The sequence below is a fragment of the Hyperolius riggenbachi genome, chromosome 5, assembly GCF_040937935.1.
Source record: "Hyperolius riggenbachi isolate aHypRig1 chromosome 5, aHypRig1.pri, whole genome shotgun sequence".
Classification (NCBI taxonomy): domain Eukaryota; kingdom Metazoa; phylum Chordata; class Amphibia; order Anura; family Hyperoliidae; genus Hyperolius; species Hyperolius riggenbachi.
In genome coordinates this window covers 187,590,125-187,613,336 of record NC_090650.1, presented here as the reverse complement: position 1 = coordinate 187,613,336, position 23,212 = coordinate 187,590,125, and the positions used below count along the sequence as shown (strand labels likewise).

At 44.7% G+C, this 23,212-nt stretch overlaps 1 protein-coding gene across 1 annotated transcript in view; it reads right to left on the bottom strand.

Annotated features, from left to right (window-relative positions):
* The window catches only part of GLB1 (galactosidase beta 1), a 141,856-nt gene extending 120,149 nt beyond the window's left edge, over positions 1 to 21,707 (bottom strand). The window contains exons 1-3 of the mRNA XM_068238312.1: positions 21,592 to 21,707; positions 12,146 to 12,315; positions 5,644 to 5,794 (exon numbers count right to left, since the gene is read on the bottom strand). Of these exons, the coding sequence (XP_068094413.1) occupies positions 5,644 to 5,794; positions 12,146 to 12,315; positions 21,592 to 21,639 (369 nt within the window). The 5' untranslated portion in view covers positions 21,640 to 21,707. The remainder of the gene's footprint in view (positions 1 to 5,643; positions 5,795 to 12,145; positions 12,316 to 21,591) is intronic.
* Positions 21,708 to 23,212: the final 1,505 nt, after the last annotated feature.

Genomic DNA, 23,212 nt, shown 5'->3' with positions numbered 1-23,212 from the left:
ATTGAGAAATTGAAAGCAGGCTTAGGCTACAAAAAGATTTCCAAAGCCTTGAACATCCCACAGAGCACTGTTCAAGCGATCATTCAGAAATGGAAGAAGTATGGCACAACTGTAAGCCTACCAAGACAAGGCCGTCCACCTAAACTAACAGGCCGAACAAGGAGAGCGCTGATAAGAAATGCAGTCAAGTGGCCCATGGTGACTCTGAACGAACTGCAGAGATCTACAGCTCAGGTGGGGTAATCTGTCCATAGGACAACTATTAGTCGTGCACTGCACAAAATTGGCCTTTATGGGAGAGTGGCAAGAAGAAAGCCATTGTTAACAGAAAAGCATAAGAAGTCTCGTTTGCAGATTGCCACAAGCCATGTGGCACCGCACACATGGAAGATGGTGCTCTGGTCAGATGAGACCAAAACGGAACTTTTTGGCCAAACTTTTTGGCCAAAATGCAAAACGCTATGTGTGGCGGAAAACTAACAGTGCACATCACTCTGGACACACCATCCCCACTGTCAAATATGGTGGTGGCAGTATCATGCTCTGGGGGTGCTGGTCTTCAGCAGGGACAGGGAAGCTGGTCAGAGTTGATGGTAAGGTGGATGGAGCCAAATACAGGGCAATCTTGGAAGAAAACCTCTTGGAGTCTGCAAAAGACTTGAGACTGGGGCGGAGGTTCACCTTCCAGCAGGACAACGATCCTAAACATGAAAACAGGGCAACAATTGAATGGTTTAAAACAAAACATATATATGTGTTAGAATGGCCCAGTCAAAGTCCAGATCTAAATCCAATCGAAAATCTGTGGCAAGATCTGAAAACTGCTGTTCACAAACGCTGTCTATCTAATCTGACTGAGCTGAAGCTGTTTTGCAAAGAAAAATGGGCAAGGATTTCAGTCTCTAGATGTGCAAAGCAGGTAGAGACATACCCTAAAAGACTGGCAGCTGTAATTGCAGCAAAAGGTGGTTCTACAAAGTATTAACTCTGGGGGGCTGAATAATTACGCACACCCCACTTTGCAGTTATTTATTTATAAAAAAAAAGGTTTGGAATCATGTATGATTTTCGTTCCACTTCTCACGTGTACACCACTTTGTATTGGTCTTTCACGTGGAATTCCAATAAAATTGATTCATGTTTGTGGCAGTAATGTGACAAAATGTGGAAAACTTCAAGGGGGCCGAATACTTTGTTTCCATAGGCAGATCAGATCCTCAAGTGCTTTGCACAAGCCTAGGGACAAAAAGCTTATCTGCCAAATTTTTATATCGCTCTTTGATGTATTTATACATGGTAATTAGAGATAAGGCATCTTTTCTCCAGACTTACTAAGCCCAGTTTATCTAACCTTTCCTGGTAAGAGAGACCTTCCATCCCACATATCAATTTTGCTCTTCTCTGCACCAACAGACACCAGGAGCCCGGATGGTGTAGTATGATCCAAGGATGTGGAGGTCAAATTAATAGGAATAATGGTACTAACAAAGATGGGTTGCAACACAGGCAATCAATAAGCTGCGCTTGTAGAGAATAACAGCCTCCAAAGGGGTACAGGCCACCACCTGTACGCAGATCGCTCTCTGCAGGAAAAAGAGACCTGGAGCCCAGGGGCCCAAGGAGGACAACCCTCATAAGGGGGAAGAAAAGGGGGGGGGGGGTTGTACATGGGAAGACACAAGTTGAAGAGGGCCCCCAAGAGTATAAATTAATTAAAAAACATGTAGTAGCTTACCTCATTCATGACACCACTTACGGTACAGTGAGAAAAATGTATCTTATTTAGCACAAGGAAACAAGTTTTGTGAGACCAAACTGACTTCATCAGGCCAATAGCTGTGCCAGGTGTAGATAATCATCTATACCCGACACAGCTCTCAATCGCCAGATGCTAGATGATTATCTATACCTGGCACAGCTATTGGCCTGATGAAGTTAGTTTGATCCCATGAAACACATTGCCTTGTGCTAAATAAAATAATTTTTCTCACTGTACCGTAAGTGGTGTCATGAATGAGGTAAGCTTCCTCAGTTTTGTTTTTCATTTTTTTAAATTACAGTATACTCTTGGGTACCTCTCCACCTTGAGTCTTCCCTTGTTGTCCACGGGTAACACGGTTTACCCGTGGACACGGGTCCTTCTCCAAGTGTGTTGTCCCCATCTCTATCATGTTTATTTATTTTGTATGGTGCTAGACTGTGCAAGACCAAAATGCATGACTGTACATTTTTCAACCTTGAATGTCATCTGCCATTTATGTGCCCGTATAACCATTCAATCCAGATTAAGGTTACCCATGAAGCATTAGGTTTCTCTCTGAGGCTACTAACTACATGGCCTGATGCATGCAAGTAATGCAACCAAATGGAGTCAGTTATGCAGTGGATAAAAACGAACCCCACTCAATAATTAAATAAATGTATTGCTATCTTTTAGGTGTACAGCCCATGTAGGTGCAGGCAGTTCTGCTCTTTTTAAAATACTGGGATCAGGGTTCTTCTGGGCATCAATGTCAGAGAACACAGAAGAACTAGCCCAGAAGCTTCAATTAAGCTATCTAAAATAGCTGCACCCAGTGAACCAGTTATACAGAGGCTGTATTTTAAAACATTAAAAAAAAAAACAACGCACATAAATATTAATGTTACTATTGCCAGCAGTGTTCCGGACGTTACACTCTTACTGTGCCCCATGGTACATGATTAACATATGCACTGCTAAGATAACACAGTGCTGCTACTTTCTGGCAGAAGTAACAAGCTGCTTCCGCACGGCAATATTACGGGTGATTAATGCATCAAACCCATGAAGTTTTAACTACCGGTACCTGCTGGATCTTTTTCTCCCGCATCTCACACAGTCGCGTCCCCTTGCAGAAAAGTTGCGGTTCCGTGTCACTTTCTCTGTTTTGGGTAAAGAAATCAATGTGGCACTTTTTTCTGCAAGGAGGTGGGGCTGTGCATCAGAAGTCAGTGTACACTGAGCTTCAGGAAGGATTCAGGAGAAAAAGATTGGCAGGTAGTTATAACTTTATACTAGAATAGGTGATATATGTGATATTTACAATGAAAAAGGGAAACAATAGCAGAAGTTGTTAAACACTGCCTGAGCTGGGGAAAAAAAAAAAAAAAGTTGTGTGGCAGATTGGCATAGCTTACAATGAGGGCCTGTTTCCACTAGTGTCGCGCACGGCTGGGAGACGCGCGGCGGCACTTCGTCTGCAAGAACGCTCAAGGCCAGATTTAAGCCAAGGCCACATAGGCCTTGGCCACCACAGGATCAAGGGCGGGTGGGCAGCAGGCTATACTAGGGGAAAGGGAAGGGTCACCTTGTTCCCTAAACTGGAGGGAGGGCGGTCATCAGACTATCAATATGGAGGGGGGGAGGGTCATCTAGTTTCTTATACTAGAGGGAAGGGGTCATCAGGATATCTGTACTAGAGGGAAGGGGGGGGGGGTCGTCATCAGGCTATCTAAACTAGAGGGGATGGGTCATCTGGCTACCTATACTGGAGGGAAGGGTCAACGGCCAACCTATACTGGAGGGAGGGGGAAGGGTCATCTTTCTACTTATACTGGGAGTGGTCATCTGGATATCTATACTGAAGGGGGGCGGCTGGTGACAGTGGCCTTGGGTGGTAAAGAGTACAAATCCGGCCCTGGGAACGCTGATGAATCCCATAAGCCATGCCATGCAGCCCTCTATACAGCCATCTGCTCCTCTAGCCAAATTAGCCATTTTATGTATGCTTTTCTTCCTACAGTTTTAGGAGTACAGTTATGATACGTTGCACACCTCTTCAGACCATAGTAGTGTAGGTTGCACATGCTTTTTTTTATGTGATCCCACTCTTCATGCCCTGGGTTGGCCCACCGAAGATCCCACTTTTTCATTGCAAAATTTCAAACTGCCGCCAGCTCTGAAGTTAAACTCGCCAAGCTTGGATCATATATTTATGGGGTCAACCTGAAAAATTCAGTCACATTTTGTATATTTAAAAAAGTGGGCGGAGCCATAAAGTGGCATTCAAAATGTTATGCCACTTTAAAATCTACCCATTGACTTAAATGTAAAAATTTACAAAGATGTCATTCTCACCTTATTAAAGCCAGTCACTGGGTGACTGGGGTTTAAATTCAGGAATAGTGGGTGAAGCCTACAACAGCCAATAACATTTCAGCTATTCATTTTAAATGAGAAACTTGAAACTATATCAGTTCTTAGACTGTTATCATAATGGTCCACAAACTTGTCACAGTGGAATGTGAATGCGGCTAACTCAGGATTCAGGATGCGCTAGCCGCATTTACATTCCATGTGCTTTGTTTGCATTGCCACCTGTCCGCTTGTTCACCGGTACTTTTGCCACTTTTCCTGTTTTCTGCGTTGTGGTCCCGCTCGTCCCAGAGACAAGGAAGCATGTTGATTTGTATAGAAGAAAAGTACCAAAAGCACACACAAACAACAATCATTCATAAGCCATTTGTATATGGCTTGCTACCCAACCCTGTCCTCAAGTACCACCAACAGAAAGTTTTGCAAAAAACCAGGCCCGGAATTACCTCACAGGAGCCTATAGGCACAGATGTCTTGGCACCATGAACCTATAAACCCCCGCCACACTGCACCGCAACTGTTGGCCGTCTCAGCTGTCACTTCTCCCTTATTTCCCTTGCCATAGGTAGTTACATGTGCCCCTTAGTATTAGCTAACCAGAGGTACCCTCAGTATTAAAAAGCTAGAGGTGCTCCCAAGTATTAGGCTGCTAGAGGAACCGCACTATTAACCTCCTGAGCGTTCTGGACGAGCTGAGCTCGTCCAGTGACGCCGGAGGGTGCCGCTCAGGCCCTGCTGGGCCGATTTTTTAGAAATAAAAAAGGAGCACACGCAGCCGGCACTTTGCCAGCCGCGTGCAGCGGAGAAAGAGGGTCCCCCCAGCCGCCTGAGCCCAGCGCAGCCGGACCAAACAGTTCCGGCCAGCGCTAAGGGCTGGATCGGAGGCGGCTGACGTCAGGACGTCGGCTGACGTCCATGACGTCACTCCACTCGTCGTCATGGAGACAAGGAAAGCAAAACAAGAAGGGCCGCTCATCGTGGCCCTTCTTGTTACTTCTGATCGTCGGAGGCGATCAGGAGTACGGATTAGGAGCACCCTCTAGTGGGCTTTCATGCAGCCAACTTTCAGTTGGCTGCATGAAATAGTTTTTTTTTTTATTAAGAAAAAAAACGTCCGGTCGCCAGCCTGGTGATCTTAATAGAACGCTAGGCAGGTTAAGTAGCTAGAGGTGCCCTCGAATGAGATCTCATCAGTGGAATGCTGAGAGCAGGGTGAGTAACCTCTCATTTACACTTTCATCAGGGCTCTGCACAGGGAAGGAGGGAGGGAGAAACTGGGGAGGGGAGTGAGTCACCTTTCCATTATCAGGTGCCTGTATGCATGTGCATACAGAGGCTTATGGTAAATCCAGGTCTGCAGAGAACTAACAACACAGGTGAGGTAATTAGGGCCTCAGCAGAGCTGGTTGACTACCTCTGAATTTCCACACAACTTGCACTAATGAAGTCCCTCATCTAAAAAATGTAAGGGGTTGGAGGGGAAGGGTAACAAACAGTACCCATAAAAAATTACAGCAATACATTACCATGTCCCATTCAGCACATATGTAGGGACCTGCTCTCAGTATCACCAGCAATCCAATTTCATTAGCCAGCTGCAAAAATGCCTCAATATCATGATTTCCAGAAAACTCATAGACACCAGGTTTTGGCTCATGGAAGTTCCACGGTACATACCTGGGTGGGTGGATAAATAAATGTAATAACTACTCACGAAACAAAAACAAGTTGAAAATACAAGTTTCTTTTCCATTAATGTATTTTTATACAATTATTTCTATAGGATATACCACAATCGTTTTAGTGACTTTTCTGTATATCAGGGCTGTGGAGTCTGAGTCAAGGAGTCGGAGTAATTTTTGGGTACCTGGAGTCGGAGTAGGGAAAAAAATGCACCAACTCCGATTGAATTCAAACTGTAATTAAAATAGAAAATATGATAAAATGTTCTATTTCTTAGATAATAATCATAAAATATATATATATATATATATATATATATATATATATATATATATATATATATATATATATATATATATATATATATATATATATATAGTAATAGCTCTGCTTAGTCCACAAAAATGAAATAAATCAAAAAAATAGTTACTTGTGCTGCTTCAATAAAGCAGTCCCCGTATTTTTATAGTCAGATATACATATCTGATTGTGACTGTACAGTATATATGATGTGTACACAGGAATCTCTTATATATAAACTTAACATCATCTATGCTGTAAGAATAAAGCCTGATGTGTAGCTGTGTCACTAATAATGTGCTGATGCTGGTTTATGCAAATATATGCACTCGCTTTGCTCATGAAATCAAATAATTTGATATGTTAAAATTTGGTTTGATGACTATGAATTAAATAGTACCTGAGATGGATGAAAAGAAAAAAAAAAGTTTTATACAAACCTGGGGCTTCCTCCAGCCCCCTTCAGGCTAATCAGTCCCTCGCTGTCCTCCTCCGCCACCTGGATCTTCTGCTAGGAGTCCCAGTAATTCAGCCAGTTAGCGCGGTCCGGCCGTGTGTCGCTCCCACAGCCTGGAGCATTCTGCACCTGTACAGCAATAGTGCTGTGCAGGTGTAGTACGCTCCCGGCGGCAGAGTGTGTGCATGTGCACTACGCCCGACTGGCTCAAGTACCTGGACTCATAGCAGAAGATCCAGGTGGCGGAGGAGGACAGCAAGAGACTGATTGGCGGGAAGGGGGCTGGAGGAAGCACCATGTATGTATAAAACTTTAATTTCATCTGTCTCAGGTTTACTGAGAATGTTGTGCACATTGAACACAGAGGTGTTGTCCACCCCCCATAAACCTGGTTCAGATGGTACCTGAAGAATGTGTAATAGAGGAAGAATCCCCTCATTCCCCTGCAGAGTACCTGCACATCACTCTTACTTGTACCCACAGTTACATTGCCTAGGGCCTGCCCTGAGATGTTCTTTGTTCCTGTCTGTACCTTCTACAAGTACTCTTACCAAGGACCAGTTTTAGTCTAGGACTATGAATTAGAGGAAGAAGATCGGCCGGATATCGAAGTAACTGGTATTGTTCTAAAAGGGAATAGATATGGCAGTCTCCATATCCCTTTACTTCAATTGCCTTTTAAAATTCCTAAGCATTGACAGTTAAGAGATGCATTTCATGTAACATACTTTCAATCAACAAGATTGTAATATGCAAATTAGAGGAGTCGGAGGAGTCCTAACTGGAGGAGACGGAGCCGTTGAATGTTTGTACCGACTCCACAGCCCTGCTGTATGTCCCATATTCTGTATATCCCATATAAGTATATGTAAGTACAGGTCAAACTCGAAAAATTAGAACATAGAGCAAAAGTTTATTTCATGAATTAAACTTAAAATGGGGAAACTGATATATGAAATAGATTCATTACATGCAAAGCAAGATATTTCAAACCTTTATTGCAATTTGAATGATTATGGCTTAAAGCTTATGAGAACCCCAAAATCAAAATCTTACACCATTAGAATATTGTGAAAATGTTCAATATTCTAGGCTCAAAGTGTCAGACTCTAATCAGCTAAGGCCTCAATTCACGGAGTTTTATCAAACACTTTATCAAACGTTTGATAAACGTTTGATAAATTACCTCATGGGTAAAATCTAATTTTGAATTCACTAAGGTGTTATAGATTTATCCAATGTTTTACCAATAAAACGTTCAACAAATATATAACACCTTAGTGAGATTTTACCCATGAGGTAAATTATCAAACGTTTGATAAAGTGTTTGATAAACGTTTGATAATGCTCTGTGAATTGAGGCCTAAGTAATCAAAAACACCGGCAAAGGGTTCCTATTTCATATACAGAAAAAGTATGTGAATCCTTTGGAATTACATGGATTTCTGCACAAATTGGTCATAAAATATTCAGATCAGATCACATTTTATGACCAATTAGTGCAGAAATCCATAAAATCCCAAAGGGTTCACATTCGCACATTTTATTGTGCTTCTGTATTAGTTTTAACCTTTTAAGTTCAATTGCTGAAATAAATGGACTTTTGCACGAGATTCTAATTTTCGAGTTTCACCTATAGGGCATCCTTTGTACATGTGTGTGTGTCACACAGAAGAGGGGAGGCTGCCCTTGAAACATTCATTTAAGGGAAATAAATCCTAAAGAAACACTGTTTAAAACCACTTACATACATATGTGCAACTCAATTTATTCATTTATGCTCAAACTCAGAAATTATAAGATTGTACAGATACCTCTAAAGGGGCCCATACACATACTATTTCCCGCCCATATACAGCAGATTCGATCACTGTGATCGAATCTGCTGTGAAATCATTGCACAAACGCTGACCGAACGATCGATTTCCGTCCGCAATCGATAGTTTCCGTCGATCTGTCCGCACGGAAGATTTTGCTTGATCGCTGCCGGGTCGGCAGTGCGTAGATAGTGGCGTTCGAATGTCCGACGACCGACGCTAGCGGCAATACATTACCTGATCTGGCCGGCGCATATCCCCGCTGTCCCTTCTCCGCTGGGCTCTGACAGGCTTCACTTCTTAGGAAGTTTAAACAGTAGAGCGCCCTCTACTGTTTAAACTTCCCCGGACAGGAAGTAAAGTGAAGCTGGAGCCCAGACCGGAGAAGAAGACAGAGGAGACTGGGGGACTTGCGCCGGCCGGATCAGGTAATGTATGAGGGGGGCGACAGCAGCGGCAGCTCCACAGTTTGTGAATCGGTTTCATAGTGAAATCGATTCAAAATCTGTTTGCCGTGTAGGCAGCCAATAGATCCCTCTTTGATCAGATTCGATCACAGAGGGATCTATCTGCTGGTCGATCTGGTGGCAATCGACCTGTGTATGTCAGCCTTAACTTCTAATGCGATTAGGTGAACAGTCCTTTCGTGCATTCTTACTTGCAAGTGTTAGGTTGATCCAAGCATATTCATATCTGACACCTGGGCCCATAAGCAATTACCTTTTTCTCCTGAGTTTTCTTTCCACAGTCTTGTTAAAAATAGCATTTAAACCATCAGCAAGTAAGAAAAAAAATTTCACCCATTTTTATTTAAAATTACAGAGTGCTGGTAAGTTATTTTAAATAGAAGGTGAAACATTATCTCCTAGGAGAAATCTAAGGAGAAAAGGGGAGTTGAAAAAGGGCCCTGGAGTGAGATTGCAAGCCTGTCAATGTGTGGATAGCAAGTAATGCTTTCCCATCTTACCGCTGATATTTTGATTAGTGATTTTATTTCCTAAAGCCATTCCATAATTTTCAATGTCATTGTTCATGTGCTACAGTATCTGTCTGGTTATCTTTTGGACTTAAAGTGCACCTGAAGGGAAAAAAAATAATAATAATAGGGGTACTTACCTTGGTAGGGGGAAGCCTCGGGATCCTAAAGAGGCTCCCCCTTTCCTCCTCACCAGAGGGGATCTACCGCAGGCTCCCTTGAAAATTTCCTTGTCGCTGCCTATTGGCAGTGTGCGCAGGCACAGCAGCAGGTTTCCGATGGGCACCAGCGAAAAAAGTCGAGCCCGATTGGGTCTGTTCTACTGCACAGGCGCAGACAGTTTGCACCTGTGCAGTAGAGCAGACCTGATCAGGCTCGGCTATTTCTGCCAGAGCCCAAGCAGGAAGCCGATAGTGCGCCTACATGCACTGCCTTAAAAAAATATTTTTGTTGGTATGGCTGCGGAGGAGCCGGCACTGGAAAGAGCTAACTGAGAAGGATAGGCTCAATAGGATCCAGAGGCTTCCCCCTCCCAAGGTAAGTATACCCCCCTCCCCAAAGTTAATTGGCTTCCCCATAAAACTGTCTATAGACTGCGAAACATACACTACACTATACATACAGACATAAGACTATGATAGGGATTGTACAAAATCAAGTAAGAGTAGCGCAAACTAAGCTGGATGAGTGCAGCTACAAGGTGGGACTGACCCCAAGCCCAAAGGGAAAACAAAGTACACAAAATTACCTCAGCGAAAAAAAAAAAATTATCAGTTATCTTCCAGGCACAGCCTGCCCGTGGACAGTGGTGGTAGATCCAGCAATACAGTACCTTATGCTGCAGCTCTACTTCCAGCAGTCTGAGCTATTGTACTTTTTAACGCAACCACACTGGAACGCATAGCAGGCGAGATCTGAAGTCACGTGATCGGAGAACTTGGGGAGCTGAGCCGGGCTGTCTCACAGCTAAGCGGAAATCTGCCGCTGTTTTTACCCCGGGATGTCGAGATTACAGAAAGTGTTAAGAAAGCTTGCGACCACACAGAAGTGTGTTTTGAGCACTGATCATCCAAATAGAGCTGCAGGATAAGGTACTGTATTGCTGGATCTATCACCACTGTCCACGGCTCTGTCTGGGAGATAACTGATTGTTTTTTGCGCTGAGGTAATTTTGTGTACTATAGGGATTGGATTATCAGCCCCCTCCCCCCCAAAGCACAGTGAAGTGACAAGACAAAATATACACTGTACAGTGCTGAGGAAGATGTCAGCGCTAAACAAATACTAAATAATAAAAATAAAACTATAACCAATTCAGTCCTTTTACCCTCTAATTTCAACTGACCAATCGCTATTATCTGATAAGAAGATTGATTGTATGAGACAAAAAAAAAAAAAAAAATAGTACTGTTAATAGGCACCTGTAGTTGATTTGTGCTTGGCATGGTCAAGCCGTTATGTCATGTTTGTACATAGTTTCATTGCTGCACAAGTCAGAGAGTTCACAAGGTAAACAGTTTGTAGAAATGTTCAAAGAGTTTGCTTACAAACACTAAATAAATTATGTTTTTATTATAAATATTTTATTTAAAATCCAATGTAATTAAACTTCAGTAATTTTTCCTTAAGGCTGGTTTCACAGTGGGACGTTAAAGTCACACGTTACAGCAGCCAGTAACACAGCCTAACTCACAGCACTGTAAAATCAATTGTGCTGTTCACAGTGCACACATTGCGTTACATTGTAACGCAGCACGTTTAAACAAAGTGCTGCATGCTGTACGTTATACTGGGCTAAGCCATGTTAGACTGTTTGCACATGCTCAGTAATGTTGGAGGAGGAGGTCTCCCCCTCCTCCTCTGCGGCCAGCCACATGGCTAATTAATATTCACTGCACTGTGGTGACTCCTGGTGAGACTGTAGTGTTGTTCAGATCATGAAGAATTGTTCATTTGATCCGGATTTTTTGTGAGTCGAATCATCCGGATCATCACAATGAAAGATTCGGTTCACAGTGGATGTCTGTCTGGAAGAAACAGGAACATACAGAATGTACAGTGCAGGGAAAGTCCTGTCCTGCTAGTCATTTCACCCCAGTCTGCTTCCCTAGTAAAATGATTCAAAGGATTCGGTTCAAAGATCCGGATCTTTTCAATGATCCGATTCAAATGATCCGAATCCTTAAAAAGATCCGGACTTCCTATCACTAACCTGGAGCGGCTGCTTTGAGAGCTGTATAACACAGCTCAATCTGACGTCCAACTTCAACACCACCATGCGTTGCGTTAGGGGCACGTTATGCGACCATAACGTCCCCTAAAACGCAACGTCTTGGTGGGAAAGTAGCCTAACAGCATTACTCTACGCTCATTAAAAATAATAACTATGGAATCACTGCATTCTATGTTATTTATATAATTAAAATTAATACGTTAAAATCGTCATTAAAATATCAAAAACAATGGCATTAGTTCAGAATTTAATGCATGAGGCAGCCCCAAATTCTCATTTCTATGCTTGTGGATTGGCTCAAAAAGTATATAATATACTGAATAAGTATATTGTAATACACCTGGCAAAAAAAAAAAAAAAAAAAAAAAAAAAGAAGAAGAATCATTTCAATGTAACTTACTGTTCTCTATGCAAATATTGAATGGTAAAAATGTGGACCTGAAACAAAGATAGGTTGTAAAGACTAGAAAATCTAAGGAGAACTGGATCAAACTGTATGCACTCTGAATGAACAAAATTGTTTGAGTCTAATTTTATACACTAAGTTTCTTGAAATGCTTACGTGTAAAGTGCATCCAATCCTGCCATCTTCATTTTCAATAAACGGTCTTTCCAATAGCAACGTGGAACACGAGAATAATGAATGCTTCCAGAGATATATCGAAATGCCTTTCCATCTTTTCGAAAACAATTGTAGTTGTAGTCTATTTCAAATGTTCGTCCAAAAGTTTCCTTAAAAATAAACAAAAACACTGACTTTTTTTGCTGCACCACAGAAAGAAATTGCTGCAATTTTATTTTTTAATAAAAATTTTTAATAAGTGCACAAAGGGCTTCTTTGCTATCCCTGGCATACATCTTCTAGGAGATTTGCATTCAAATTATTTTCCCCTGATCAAACTGGGATGCATTTCTACATATCTTGATCAGCAATACCCAGGTATCTGCAGAAGGGGCTTTATGTCCATACCCCTGGTGGATGTTTTCTTTTCTACTGCTCACCGTGACCATATTAGGTTAATGGCTTTTGTGGGAGATTCATGGCTATGATCAATCAGTATGAGGGCCAACAGATGAACTGAAATTGAAATGTGATGGATATCCCGTGCCACGAGTGGACAAGCTGATAGAGATTAGGCCCTGCCTAGATTTAACCAAAGGGTGTTGGCAGATACCCTTGGCCAAGGTAGCCCAAGAGAAAACACCATTTTCTACACCAGCGGGACACTTTCAATATAAGAAAATGCAGTTAAGGTTACAGACAGCCCCGGCCACGTTTCAAAGGGTCATGGACAGATTGCTGCATCCGCACCAAGGATATGCATTGGTCTATTTAAATGATATTGGCCTCAATTCACTAAGCCCTCCAGGTTAAAGAACCCCCCCCCTCCTCACCGCAATGACCCTGAGCACAGTGGGGAGGATAAGGTCAGCTGGCACAGACTCACCTAATAATGGATACAAGCGCTGGCATTCCCATCTATTCTCTTCACTACTGCCGGCGGCAGTGCAGAGAGTATAGAAGGGAACTGCAGCGCCTGGAACCATTATTCTGGGAGTCCGTGTGCGCTGCCTTTATCCTTACCCAATATTCAGCACGGGGAAAAGGGAGAATGCAACGGGCGGAAGAGAAAGATGCGGACATGCCACTGCAGGAGGGGGGCAGAGGACAGTGACAGGAGACAGCCTCTGGCCCCCCTCCTTGCGCTCTAATAGCGGCTATAACTTCAGAAGTGAAGGGGAGACCAGGCGGCCAATCGCAGCGCAGAGAGGTGAGTGACAGAGGCTTCAGCCATAAGGCTGATACAGCATAGCATGTCACTTCTCTTTTGCTTCTGCGTACCATCTTAGAGCCTGGGGGCATGGGGAGAGAAGGAACACAGTAAGATTGATTTTAAAGTTTGGATTTGCCGGGTTAGCATCCTCTTGACTATTGTAACAGCCTGCACTAGAAAATACATTTTGTATTTAATACCTAACAGTTACTCTTTAAAGAGACTCCGTAACAAAAATTGCATCCTGTTTTTTATCATCCTACAAGTTCCAAAAGCTATTCTAATGTGTTATGGCTTACTGCAGCACTTTCTACTATCACAGTCTCTGTAATAAATCAATGTATCTTTCCCCTGTCAGATTTGTCGGCCTGTGTCTGGAAGGCTGCCAAGTTCTTCAGTGTTGTGGTTCTGCTATGAACTCCCCCTTCCAGGCCCCTCTATGCACACTGCCTGTGTGTTATTTAGGATTAGAGCAGCTTCTCTCTTATCTTTTACAAGCTGGATAAATTGTCCTCTGAGCTGGCTGGGCTTTCACATACTGAGGAATTACAGGCAAAGACAAAGCTGTTTGCAGGAAGAAACGAGCAGCCTGAAACTTCAGTGCATGAGAACTGCAGGGGGAAAGAAACCCACAAATGATCTCTTGAGATTCAAAAGGAAGGCTGTATACAGCCTGCTTGTGTATGGATGTATTTTCTATGTGTGGACATACTGTACATCAACCTACTTCCTGTTTTGGTGGCCATTTTGTTTGTTTATAAACAAACTTTTTAAAACTGTTTTTAACCACTTTTAATGCGGCGGGGAGCGGCAAAATTGTGACAGAGGGGAATAGGAGTTGTCCCGTAACACACTGGTATGTTTACTTTTGTGCGATTTTCACAATACAGATTCTCTTTAAAGGAGAACTGTAGTGAGAGGTATATGGAGGCTGCCATATTTATTTCCTTTTAAGCAATACCAGTTGCCTGGCTATTCAGCTAATCCTCTGCCTCTAATACTTTCAGCCATAGGCCCTGAACAAGCATGCAGCAGATCAGGTGTTTGACAAATTTAGACAGATATGGCAAGATTAGCTGCATGCTTGTTTCTGGTGTGATTCAGACACTTCTTTAGGCAAATAGCCCATCAGGGCTGCCAGGCAACTGGTATTGCTTAAAAGGAAATAAATATGGCAGCCTCCAGATCCCTCTCACTACAGTACTCCTTTAAAGTCTCATAAAATGCCACTTTTTATGTAACATTTATGTTCAGCAGTTTCGCCCTAACTAAAACGCAGCATCCCAGCGGAAGATCGTTACATTTAACCACTTGACGCCCACAGTGCTAACCCACCCTAAAGACCAGGCTGTTTTTTTGATGTACTGGGCTGTGCACAGCCCAGCTTAGGAGGCCAGCGATCAAACTCTTTTTTTGTCCCTTAGGGGACATGCCGCCGGAGGGGTCCGATCGCTGCAGCAGTTTTTTTTTTCTTTTTTTCTTAGCCTCTATGAGGCTCTCTCTCTCTCTCTCTCCCTCCCTCCCTCCCCTTCCCTCCCTGCACTGGAATTGGAACAGGACGGTGATCCGTCCTGTTCCGCCTCTCATAGGCATCAGCCTATGAGAGGACGGCAATCCCTGTACGTCTATGTATTTGTATATGGGCTTGTCGGATGCTCATTTTAATTTTATAATTGTTTTGATACTATCTAGAACTAATCTTGTTTTAAATGACTTTTATGTGGACATGTTATTAATTTGTTTAGGCTTTCGCATATTATGCCTAATAGCAATTTCAAGAGTGAGGCTGGGGCAGGAAGGAATTCCGTTCTGACGGGAAGGTAGCTGAATGTGATATAAACTTCAGTCTCTCCCTCTCTGCTGGTAAGCCAATGACGCACACCCTAGTCGGGCTCCAAAGCGAGGAGGGAGGGAACTGGGCAGGCATTCGCATATGAATAGCAGTAGCATAGCATGCGTGCCTTAGCCCCTGATGAGTCACGCCCCTAGTGATGAAACGCGTAGGGCGGAGCTAGAGACAACTGATGAATCAACACGAGATGGAGGGCTGCTGGCAGAGAAACCGAGAGACCTGCTTGTAGGCCTGGTGCACACCAAAAACCGCTAGAAGATCCGCAAAATGCTAGCAGATTTTGAAACGCTTTTTCTTTTTCTGCAGCGTTTCAGCTAGCGTTTTGTGGTTTTGTGTAGCGGTTTTGGTGTAGTAGATTTAATGTATTGTTACAGTAAAGCTGTTACTGAACAGCTACTGTAACAAAAACCGCCTGGCAAACCGCTCTGAAGTGCCGTTTTTCAGAGTGGTTTGCGGTTTTCCTATACTTAACATTGAGGCAGAAACGCCTCCGCAATCCAAAATCTGCAGCAGACCGGGAGTATGCGTTTCTGCAAAATGCCTCCCGCTCTGGTGTGCACCAGCCCATTGAAATACATTACCCAAGCGGATCTGCACCCGCAAGCGGATCGAGAAACGCTGCCGAACCGCTCTGGTGTGCACTAGGCCGTACTATGGAATTAAGCTTGCCTGCAAAGATACTGTGATACGCCTAGAACAGGCATGGGCAAACTCGGCCCTCCAGCTGTTAAGGAACTACAAGTCCCACAATGCATTTGCCTTTATGAGTCATGACTGTGGCTGTCAGACTCCTGCAATGCATTGTGGGACTTGTAGTTCCTTAACCTCCTTAGCGGTAACCCCGTGTGTGACACGGGGTAAGCCGCCGGAGGGTGCCGCTCAGGCCCTGCTGGGCCGATTTACTTAATTTTTTTTTTGCTGGACCAGCTGCGCCAGCACCCCGATCGCCGCCGCGCGCCCTATCGCCGCTATCCGGTGCGGCGCGCGCCCCCCCCCCCCCCCAGACCCCGAGCGCTGCCTGGCCAATCAGTGCCAGGCAGCGCCGAGGGGTGGATCGGGTTTCCCAATGACGTCCCGACGTTGCTGACGTCGGTGACGTCATCCCGCCCCGTCGCCATGGCGACGGGGGAAGCCCTCCAGGAAATCCCGTTCTTTGAACGTGATTTCCTGATCGGTGATCACCGAAGGCGATCGAAGCGGGCGGGGGGATGCCGCTGAGCAGCGGCTATCATGTAGCGAGCCCTCGGCTCGCTACATGATAAAAAAAAAAAAAAAAATTTAAACTGCTGCGCTTCCCCCTGGCGGTATTTTTCATACCGCCAAGGGGGTTAACAGCTGGAGGGCCAAGTTTGCCCATGCCTGGCCTAGAACAACTTATCGTTTTTGTGAGCAGGGAACTGAAGGGGGACAGTTTATCCCCATCCTGCATGCGGTGGAAGTTTTCCCTACACAGGGCTCTATTCATAAAAAAGTTGTGGCGAAAAAACTCCTGGAGGGAAAATACCGCAGCGGTATTTTAGACTTCTGGGTGGTAATTCATAAAAATCTTGCCAGCTGCGATGCAAGTGCGGAGATCTCCCGCTAAAGGCTGGCGGTAAGCTGTCGGAAGGCATGCAGAAACACTTCAGCCGGCAGAGTCCCTCCGTGCACTGCTCTCTCTGGGAGGTCTGTCCCATTCACTTGTATGTAATCCGCAAAATCAGAGGAAGCGGTATTTCCCGTCCACATACCGCTTCCTCTAAACTTCATGAATGGCCATTTTGTTACTTTTTTCTAGATAAATCTAGAAAAACACTGGAGAAGGCGGAAATTTCTCGCTCTGCTGGGGGATCGTAGATTTTCATGCGGGAACAGCTTTTATGAATGCCCACTTTGCTAAATGGACGGGAAAATCCGCTGTTTTGAGCGGAAAACTTGCGGTAAGGTTTTATGAATAGAGCCCACAGTGTGTGTTTCAGCACAGGGTGTATTGCAGTAGAGGATTACCCGCTATGTATTTCTAACTTGCTTTCTAGGAAAAGTACCACGCTTGCAGATCTGTTGAGACGAATACTATCCAGAAGCACAGCTGTTAAAATTATTTAAGACTTAGGAATTGGAGGCCTAAAATTCTTGGGAAAAAAAAATGTACCGCTTTTAGACCCATTAATCCAGAAAGAAATAAACCACCAGGGAGGTTAAAAGGAAATAAAGATTGCAGTCTCCATATCCCTCTCCAGTTAGTTGTCCTTTAAACCCACTCACCCACTCATTCCCTCTCCCCCTCCATTAAACAGTACTGTCTGTATAGTGCTCATGCCCTGAACTATTGACCTAATGATCACTGTACGATCATAAAAGATAACAGCTATTGTGTGTGCATGCACCTAAAGGGGCCCATACACTCACGATTTCCCGCCGATATACAGCAGATCCGATCACTGTGATCGAATCTGCTGTGAAAGCGTTGCGCAGGTGCTGACCGAACGATCGATTTCCATCCAAAAGCGATCGTTCCCGTCGATCTGTCCACGCGGAGGATTTCGCCCGATCGCCGGCGGGTCGGGAGTGTGTCGATAGCGGCATACGAATGTCCGACGCTAGCGGCAATACATTACCTGTTCCACCGGCATGTGTCCCCGCTATCCCTTCTCCGCACTGGGCTCCGTCTGGCTTCACTTACTTCCTGTCGGGGGAAGTTTAAACACTACAGCGCCCTCTACTGTTTAACCCTCCTGGCGGTATAAAAAAATACGCCAGGAGGCAGCGCGGCAGTTTTTTTTTAATTTTTTTTTTCTATATCATGTAGCGAGCCCAGGGCTCGCTACATGATAGCCGCTGCTCAGCGGCATCCCCCCGCCCTCTTCGATCGCCTTCGGCGATCTCCGATCAGGAAATCCCGTTCAAAGAACGGGATTTCCTGGAGGGCTTCCCCCGTCGCCATGGCGACGGGGGCGGGATGACGTCACCGACGTCGGGACGTCATTGGGAGTCCCGGGCCACCCCTCGGCGCTGCCTGGCACTGATTGGCCAGGCAGCGCACGGGGTCTGGGGGGGGGGGGGGGGGCCGCGCGCCGCACCGTATAGCGGCGATCGGGCGCGCGGCGGCGGCGATCGGGGTGCTGGCGCAGCTAGCAAAGTGCTAGCTGCGTCCAGCAAAAATAAAATTAAACAAATCGGCCCAGCAGGGCCTGAGCGGCACCCTCCGGCGGCTTACCCCGAACTACGGGTTACCGCCAAGAAGGTTAAACTTCCCAGACGAAGTAAAGTGAAGCTGGAGCCCAGAGCGGAGAAGAGACAGCGGAGACTGGGGGACTCACGCTAGCCGGATCAGGTAATGTATGCGGGGGGGGGGGGGGAGGGGGGGCTTCTGAAACGGCAGCTCCACAGATTGTGAATCGGTTTCATAGTGAAATCGATTCAAAATCTGTTTGCAGTGTAGGCAGCCAATAGATCCCGCTTTAATCAGTTTCGATCACAGAGGGATCTATCTGCTGGTCGATCTGGTGGCAATCGAACAGTGTATGGCAGCCTTAAAAGAGAACCCAAGGAAGATGTTAACTAAAAAGAACATGGGAGAGTAAGCACGGCCACTTTAACCCATCCATCAAGTTCTTGTCGGTTACGTTCCGGGGGTCTGCACACTGAAACAGTGGATGCCTCTGGAGTGGTGCTAATCTAGTTTAGTATACCCAGTAGCAGGGCTGTGGAGTCAGAGTTGAAGTCAGAGTCGAGGAGTCTGAGTACCGTAATTTTGGGTACCTGGAGTCGGAGTTTGAGGTTTCTTAAACTGAGGAATCAGGAGTTGGTTGATTTTTATACCATATGTGGAGTCGGAGTCAGAGTCGAGGAGTCGAAGCAATTTTGGGTACCTGAAGTCGGAGGTTTCAAAAACTGAGGAGTCGGATGATTTTTGTACCAAATCCACAGTCCTAGTTATTACACAAAGGAGTCAGAGTCGAGGAGTTGAAGCCATTTTGAGAATCTGGAGTTGGAGGTTTCATAAACAGAGGAGTCAGAGTTGGAGTCAAATTATTTTTTTTACCAACTCCACAACTTGCAAGTTGGCTATACAGAAACTCCGCCGCGGCGGGGGACGGGAGGATCGTTAAGGACCAGCGTGGGCACAGAGGGCTGGCAGAAGAACAAGGTAAATACATTTTTTTTTTTACACTACGGCCCAGTGCACACCAAAACCGCTAGCAGATCCGCAATACGCTAGCGGTTTTGGGAGCTGATTTCAGAGCGATTCAAGGTATGTTTAGAGAGGTTTTCTAAACATACCTAGCGGTTTTGGGTGCGTTTTTGTGTAGCAGATTACACATATTGTTACAGTAAAAGCTGTTACAGAACAGCTACTGTAACAAAAATGCCTGGCAAACCGCTCTAAACTAGCATTTTTCAGAGCGGTTTGCGGTTTTCCTATACTTTACATTGAGGACGAAACGCTTCCGAAAACCGCAAACGCGCAGCAGGAGGCGCGTTTGCGGCTTGGCAAAAAACGCAAACCGCCGGTGTGCACCATCCCATTGCAATACATTAGACAAGCGTTTTTAGAGGCGGATGCGGCCGGCGGATCGCTCCAAAAACCGCTCGGTGTGCACTGGGCCTACCTTCAGGTTCCCTTTAAGTTTTAGACCTAGTTCAGTGCTCAGTTGCTTTGCATAAAAATTCTGCATGTCAGCTCACTGTTCATACATACTATGGAGCTGTTCACAGTACTGCATTGTAACGGATTGTGTTATTCGAACCTGCTGCATGCAGGCTTTCCATTAGTTACGTCCAGTCTTCACTGCAGTTCACACTCTTTATAATGCGTGCGTTATGCAAGTGACCACTGTGAACCTAGCCTTAGGGCCCATTTCCACTAGCCGCTGCGCGTCCTACGAGACACGTAGCGGCACTTCCTGTTCAGCGAGTATGCAACCGAATCCTGGAATCCATGCCATGCACCGCTATGGGATTTGCTACCACTGGCACTGAAAATTGCTGCAATGTTGGCCAAATCGATATGGCAAGCGATTCGAACAGCGGCAGTATTGTCTCCTATCGCAGAGTTTCCCCCGTGCAATTTGCCTGTGGAGAAACTCTGCGGATTCAGTCCAAATTTCCGTACTAGTGGAAACTGGACCTTAGGCTCCTCTCATATTGCATCTGCTGTGTTCTGTCGCAACACAGTATAATCAAATTTCAACACAAATCAGCGCATCAATGGTGTGGTACAGCAGGTTCCAGCCGAACAATGCACGGCACTCTGTGTGTTTTATGAACAGTGTGCACATTTACAGTGGCAGCGAAGCATACTTTCAATGTACTGTATATGTTGCATTGCACTCCAAATGCAGTTTGACTTTTCACCACTGCTGCAATCTTATCCCAACACAACATGTTTGAAAGTAGCCTTCTGCTCACAAAATAATACTTTCCTGCTGTTGCAAACCCCAGAGTCTTGTATAAACATAGGTTGAGCCATATTGGCTGGCAAGGTGGCCATGCTCATTGCCCAAGTTGATCAAAATCAATCGATTTTCCTGTTTTGTTTCATATAAAAATAAAATGATCAATTGTTTACAAGAACTGAATGCATTATTTTAATTTCAACTTACTTCAATTGTTTGATTATATTGCTTATGCTGGAAAAATGTAATGTATGGTGGATTGGTTTGATTTTTTTTAAAACATCTAATCAGTTTAATGGGAAAACACACACAACACATCTATGCTGTGTACACACTACGAGATTTTCTGGTCGATTTACTGTCAGATTGATTATTTCCAACATGTCCGATTTGCTTTTTGATCGATTTCCGAGCATTTTCCGATCGATTTCCGTGCACTTTAATAAGAAGCCGATCGGAAAATGCTCGGAAATCAATCGGAAAGCAAATCGAACATGTTGGAAATAATCGATCTGACAGTAATCGACCAGAAAATCTCATAGTGTGTACCCAGCATAAAGAAAAAGTAAACCAGTATTGACACCTTTTAGAGGTTGCATAGATTGCATTTAATACGCTACCGAGAGGCTGTTCTACTGTGCAAGCTAAACAGCAAGTTCTGACCACTCTGAACGTTTGCTTTTCATTGGCTTTGCTGCTTATGACAAATATCTCCACAACAGGAAGAGTTCAACTCATTTTGCTGACTGGGCGGGGCCGGTTGTCTTTCTTTTCAACTTTCATAATGTAGCAGTGTCATTTCTGTGATTTTCACTTTTGTACATAATATGAACAGTAAGAATCGTCCATTACATTGAAATATTTGATTTGCACATTAGTAAAGCAACGCCACATCGGAAGTGTCAAAAGGATCAATACTGGACTGGATACTAGAAACCGTGACCCTCTATATAAACACTAATGACCCCCTGTAGATAGTACTGGGTTCAACTCAAATACTCACCGTGCTTTGTCCAAGAAGAAACAGCACGAAGGCAGCATAATACCACATGCTGAAAAGTACGTCCTGAAGAGATGCTAAAGTGTAGTCACCGACGAGGTGTCATGTGGTGTGGTGTGGTCATGTGACTAATCAGGAAGAAGAATGCATACGGAAGCTCATATGTTAAAAAAAAAAAAAAAAAAACACCTTCTGTGCAGCAACGCTGCTTCTGCACTGCACACAGCCACATATTAAAATGACACCAGGAAGAAGTGTATTTTCTCTACCTTCTCTCTGGCCCTACTTCTATTCCCTTTCTTCCTCAACCCCTTTTCCTTGCCAGATGCAACTGGGGCTGGGATGATTGTTCTAAACCCCAAGTGTCTGAGAGCAAGGAAGAATTTAAATATGCTGTGACTCAGCTAGCCAGTAGAAATGTTCACAATTAGCAGATTGTAGACAAGGACTGTCCAACTGAGGGCCTTTTTCCACTAGCCTGCGATTTGCGATTTGCTTCTGATCGCAAATCGCAAGGTACATTAAAGTAATGGAAACTGCAGCAGCAATTTCCATTAGTGCGATCCGATTGCGATGCGATTTTGGTCAAAGCGCAATTGTCGTCCTGCCGCGTTTTGTATGCGATTGAGCTGGACTATAATGAGTATAGTAGCTCAATCGCAATCGCATGGTGGAAATTGAAACGCGATCGGAATCGCGATCGCATTTCATAGTGGAAAAGAGCCCAGACTGCATAGGTAAAAAACGCAAAGTGGACACACCCAGTTCAGCAGTGGTGAGTTAACAGAGATTGCTTTTAGTACAGTGACCAGATTTTTCTGGGTCCAACCTGGTGCGGCGGGGGGGGGGGGGGGTCTGCTCGCGGCGTACGTAGCGGAAAAATGGGCGTGGCCATGACATTGTATGGGCGGAGCGTAACTAACCCCAAAGCAACAAATATAGCCAACTATGACCATTAATAATTGCAGCAATAGTTACCCCAGACACCAGAAAACAAACGCAATTTGGGCAACATTTCAGCAGAAAACAAACGCAATTTGGGCAACATTTCAGCAGAAAACAAACGCAATCTGGGCAACATTTCAGCAGAAAACAAACGCAATTTGGGCAACATTTCAGCAGAAAACAAACGCAATTTGGGCAACATTTCAGCAGAAAACAAACGCAATTTGGGCAACATTTCAGCAGAAAATAAACGCAATTTGGGCAACATTTCAGCAGAAAATAACGCAGTGGGCAACATTTCAGCAGAAAAAAACGCAGTGGGCAACATTTCACCAACAAAAAAAGGAATTTACTCACTTGACAGAAATCTCCTCTCCCGGCCGGCCGCTGGCGCGCAGCTCCCCGGACCATCTTGCTCCTGCAATCTCCCGCGCTGAATGGAATAGCAGGGCTACGGGGTAGAGATGGGAAGTTCTGATCTTTTCAATGATTCGGATGATTCGAATCGGATCATTGAAAAGATCCGGATCTTTGATCCGAATCTCGGATCATTTTCCTAGGGAAGCATTCGGGGGTGAAATGACTAGCAGGACAGGACTTTCCCTGCGGTAGACAGAGAAGGGGAGGGGGGGTGGACACACAGAGAAGGTGAGATGGTGGACAGAGACGGGCAGGGAGT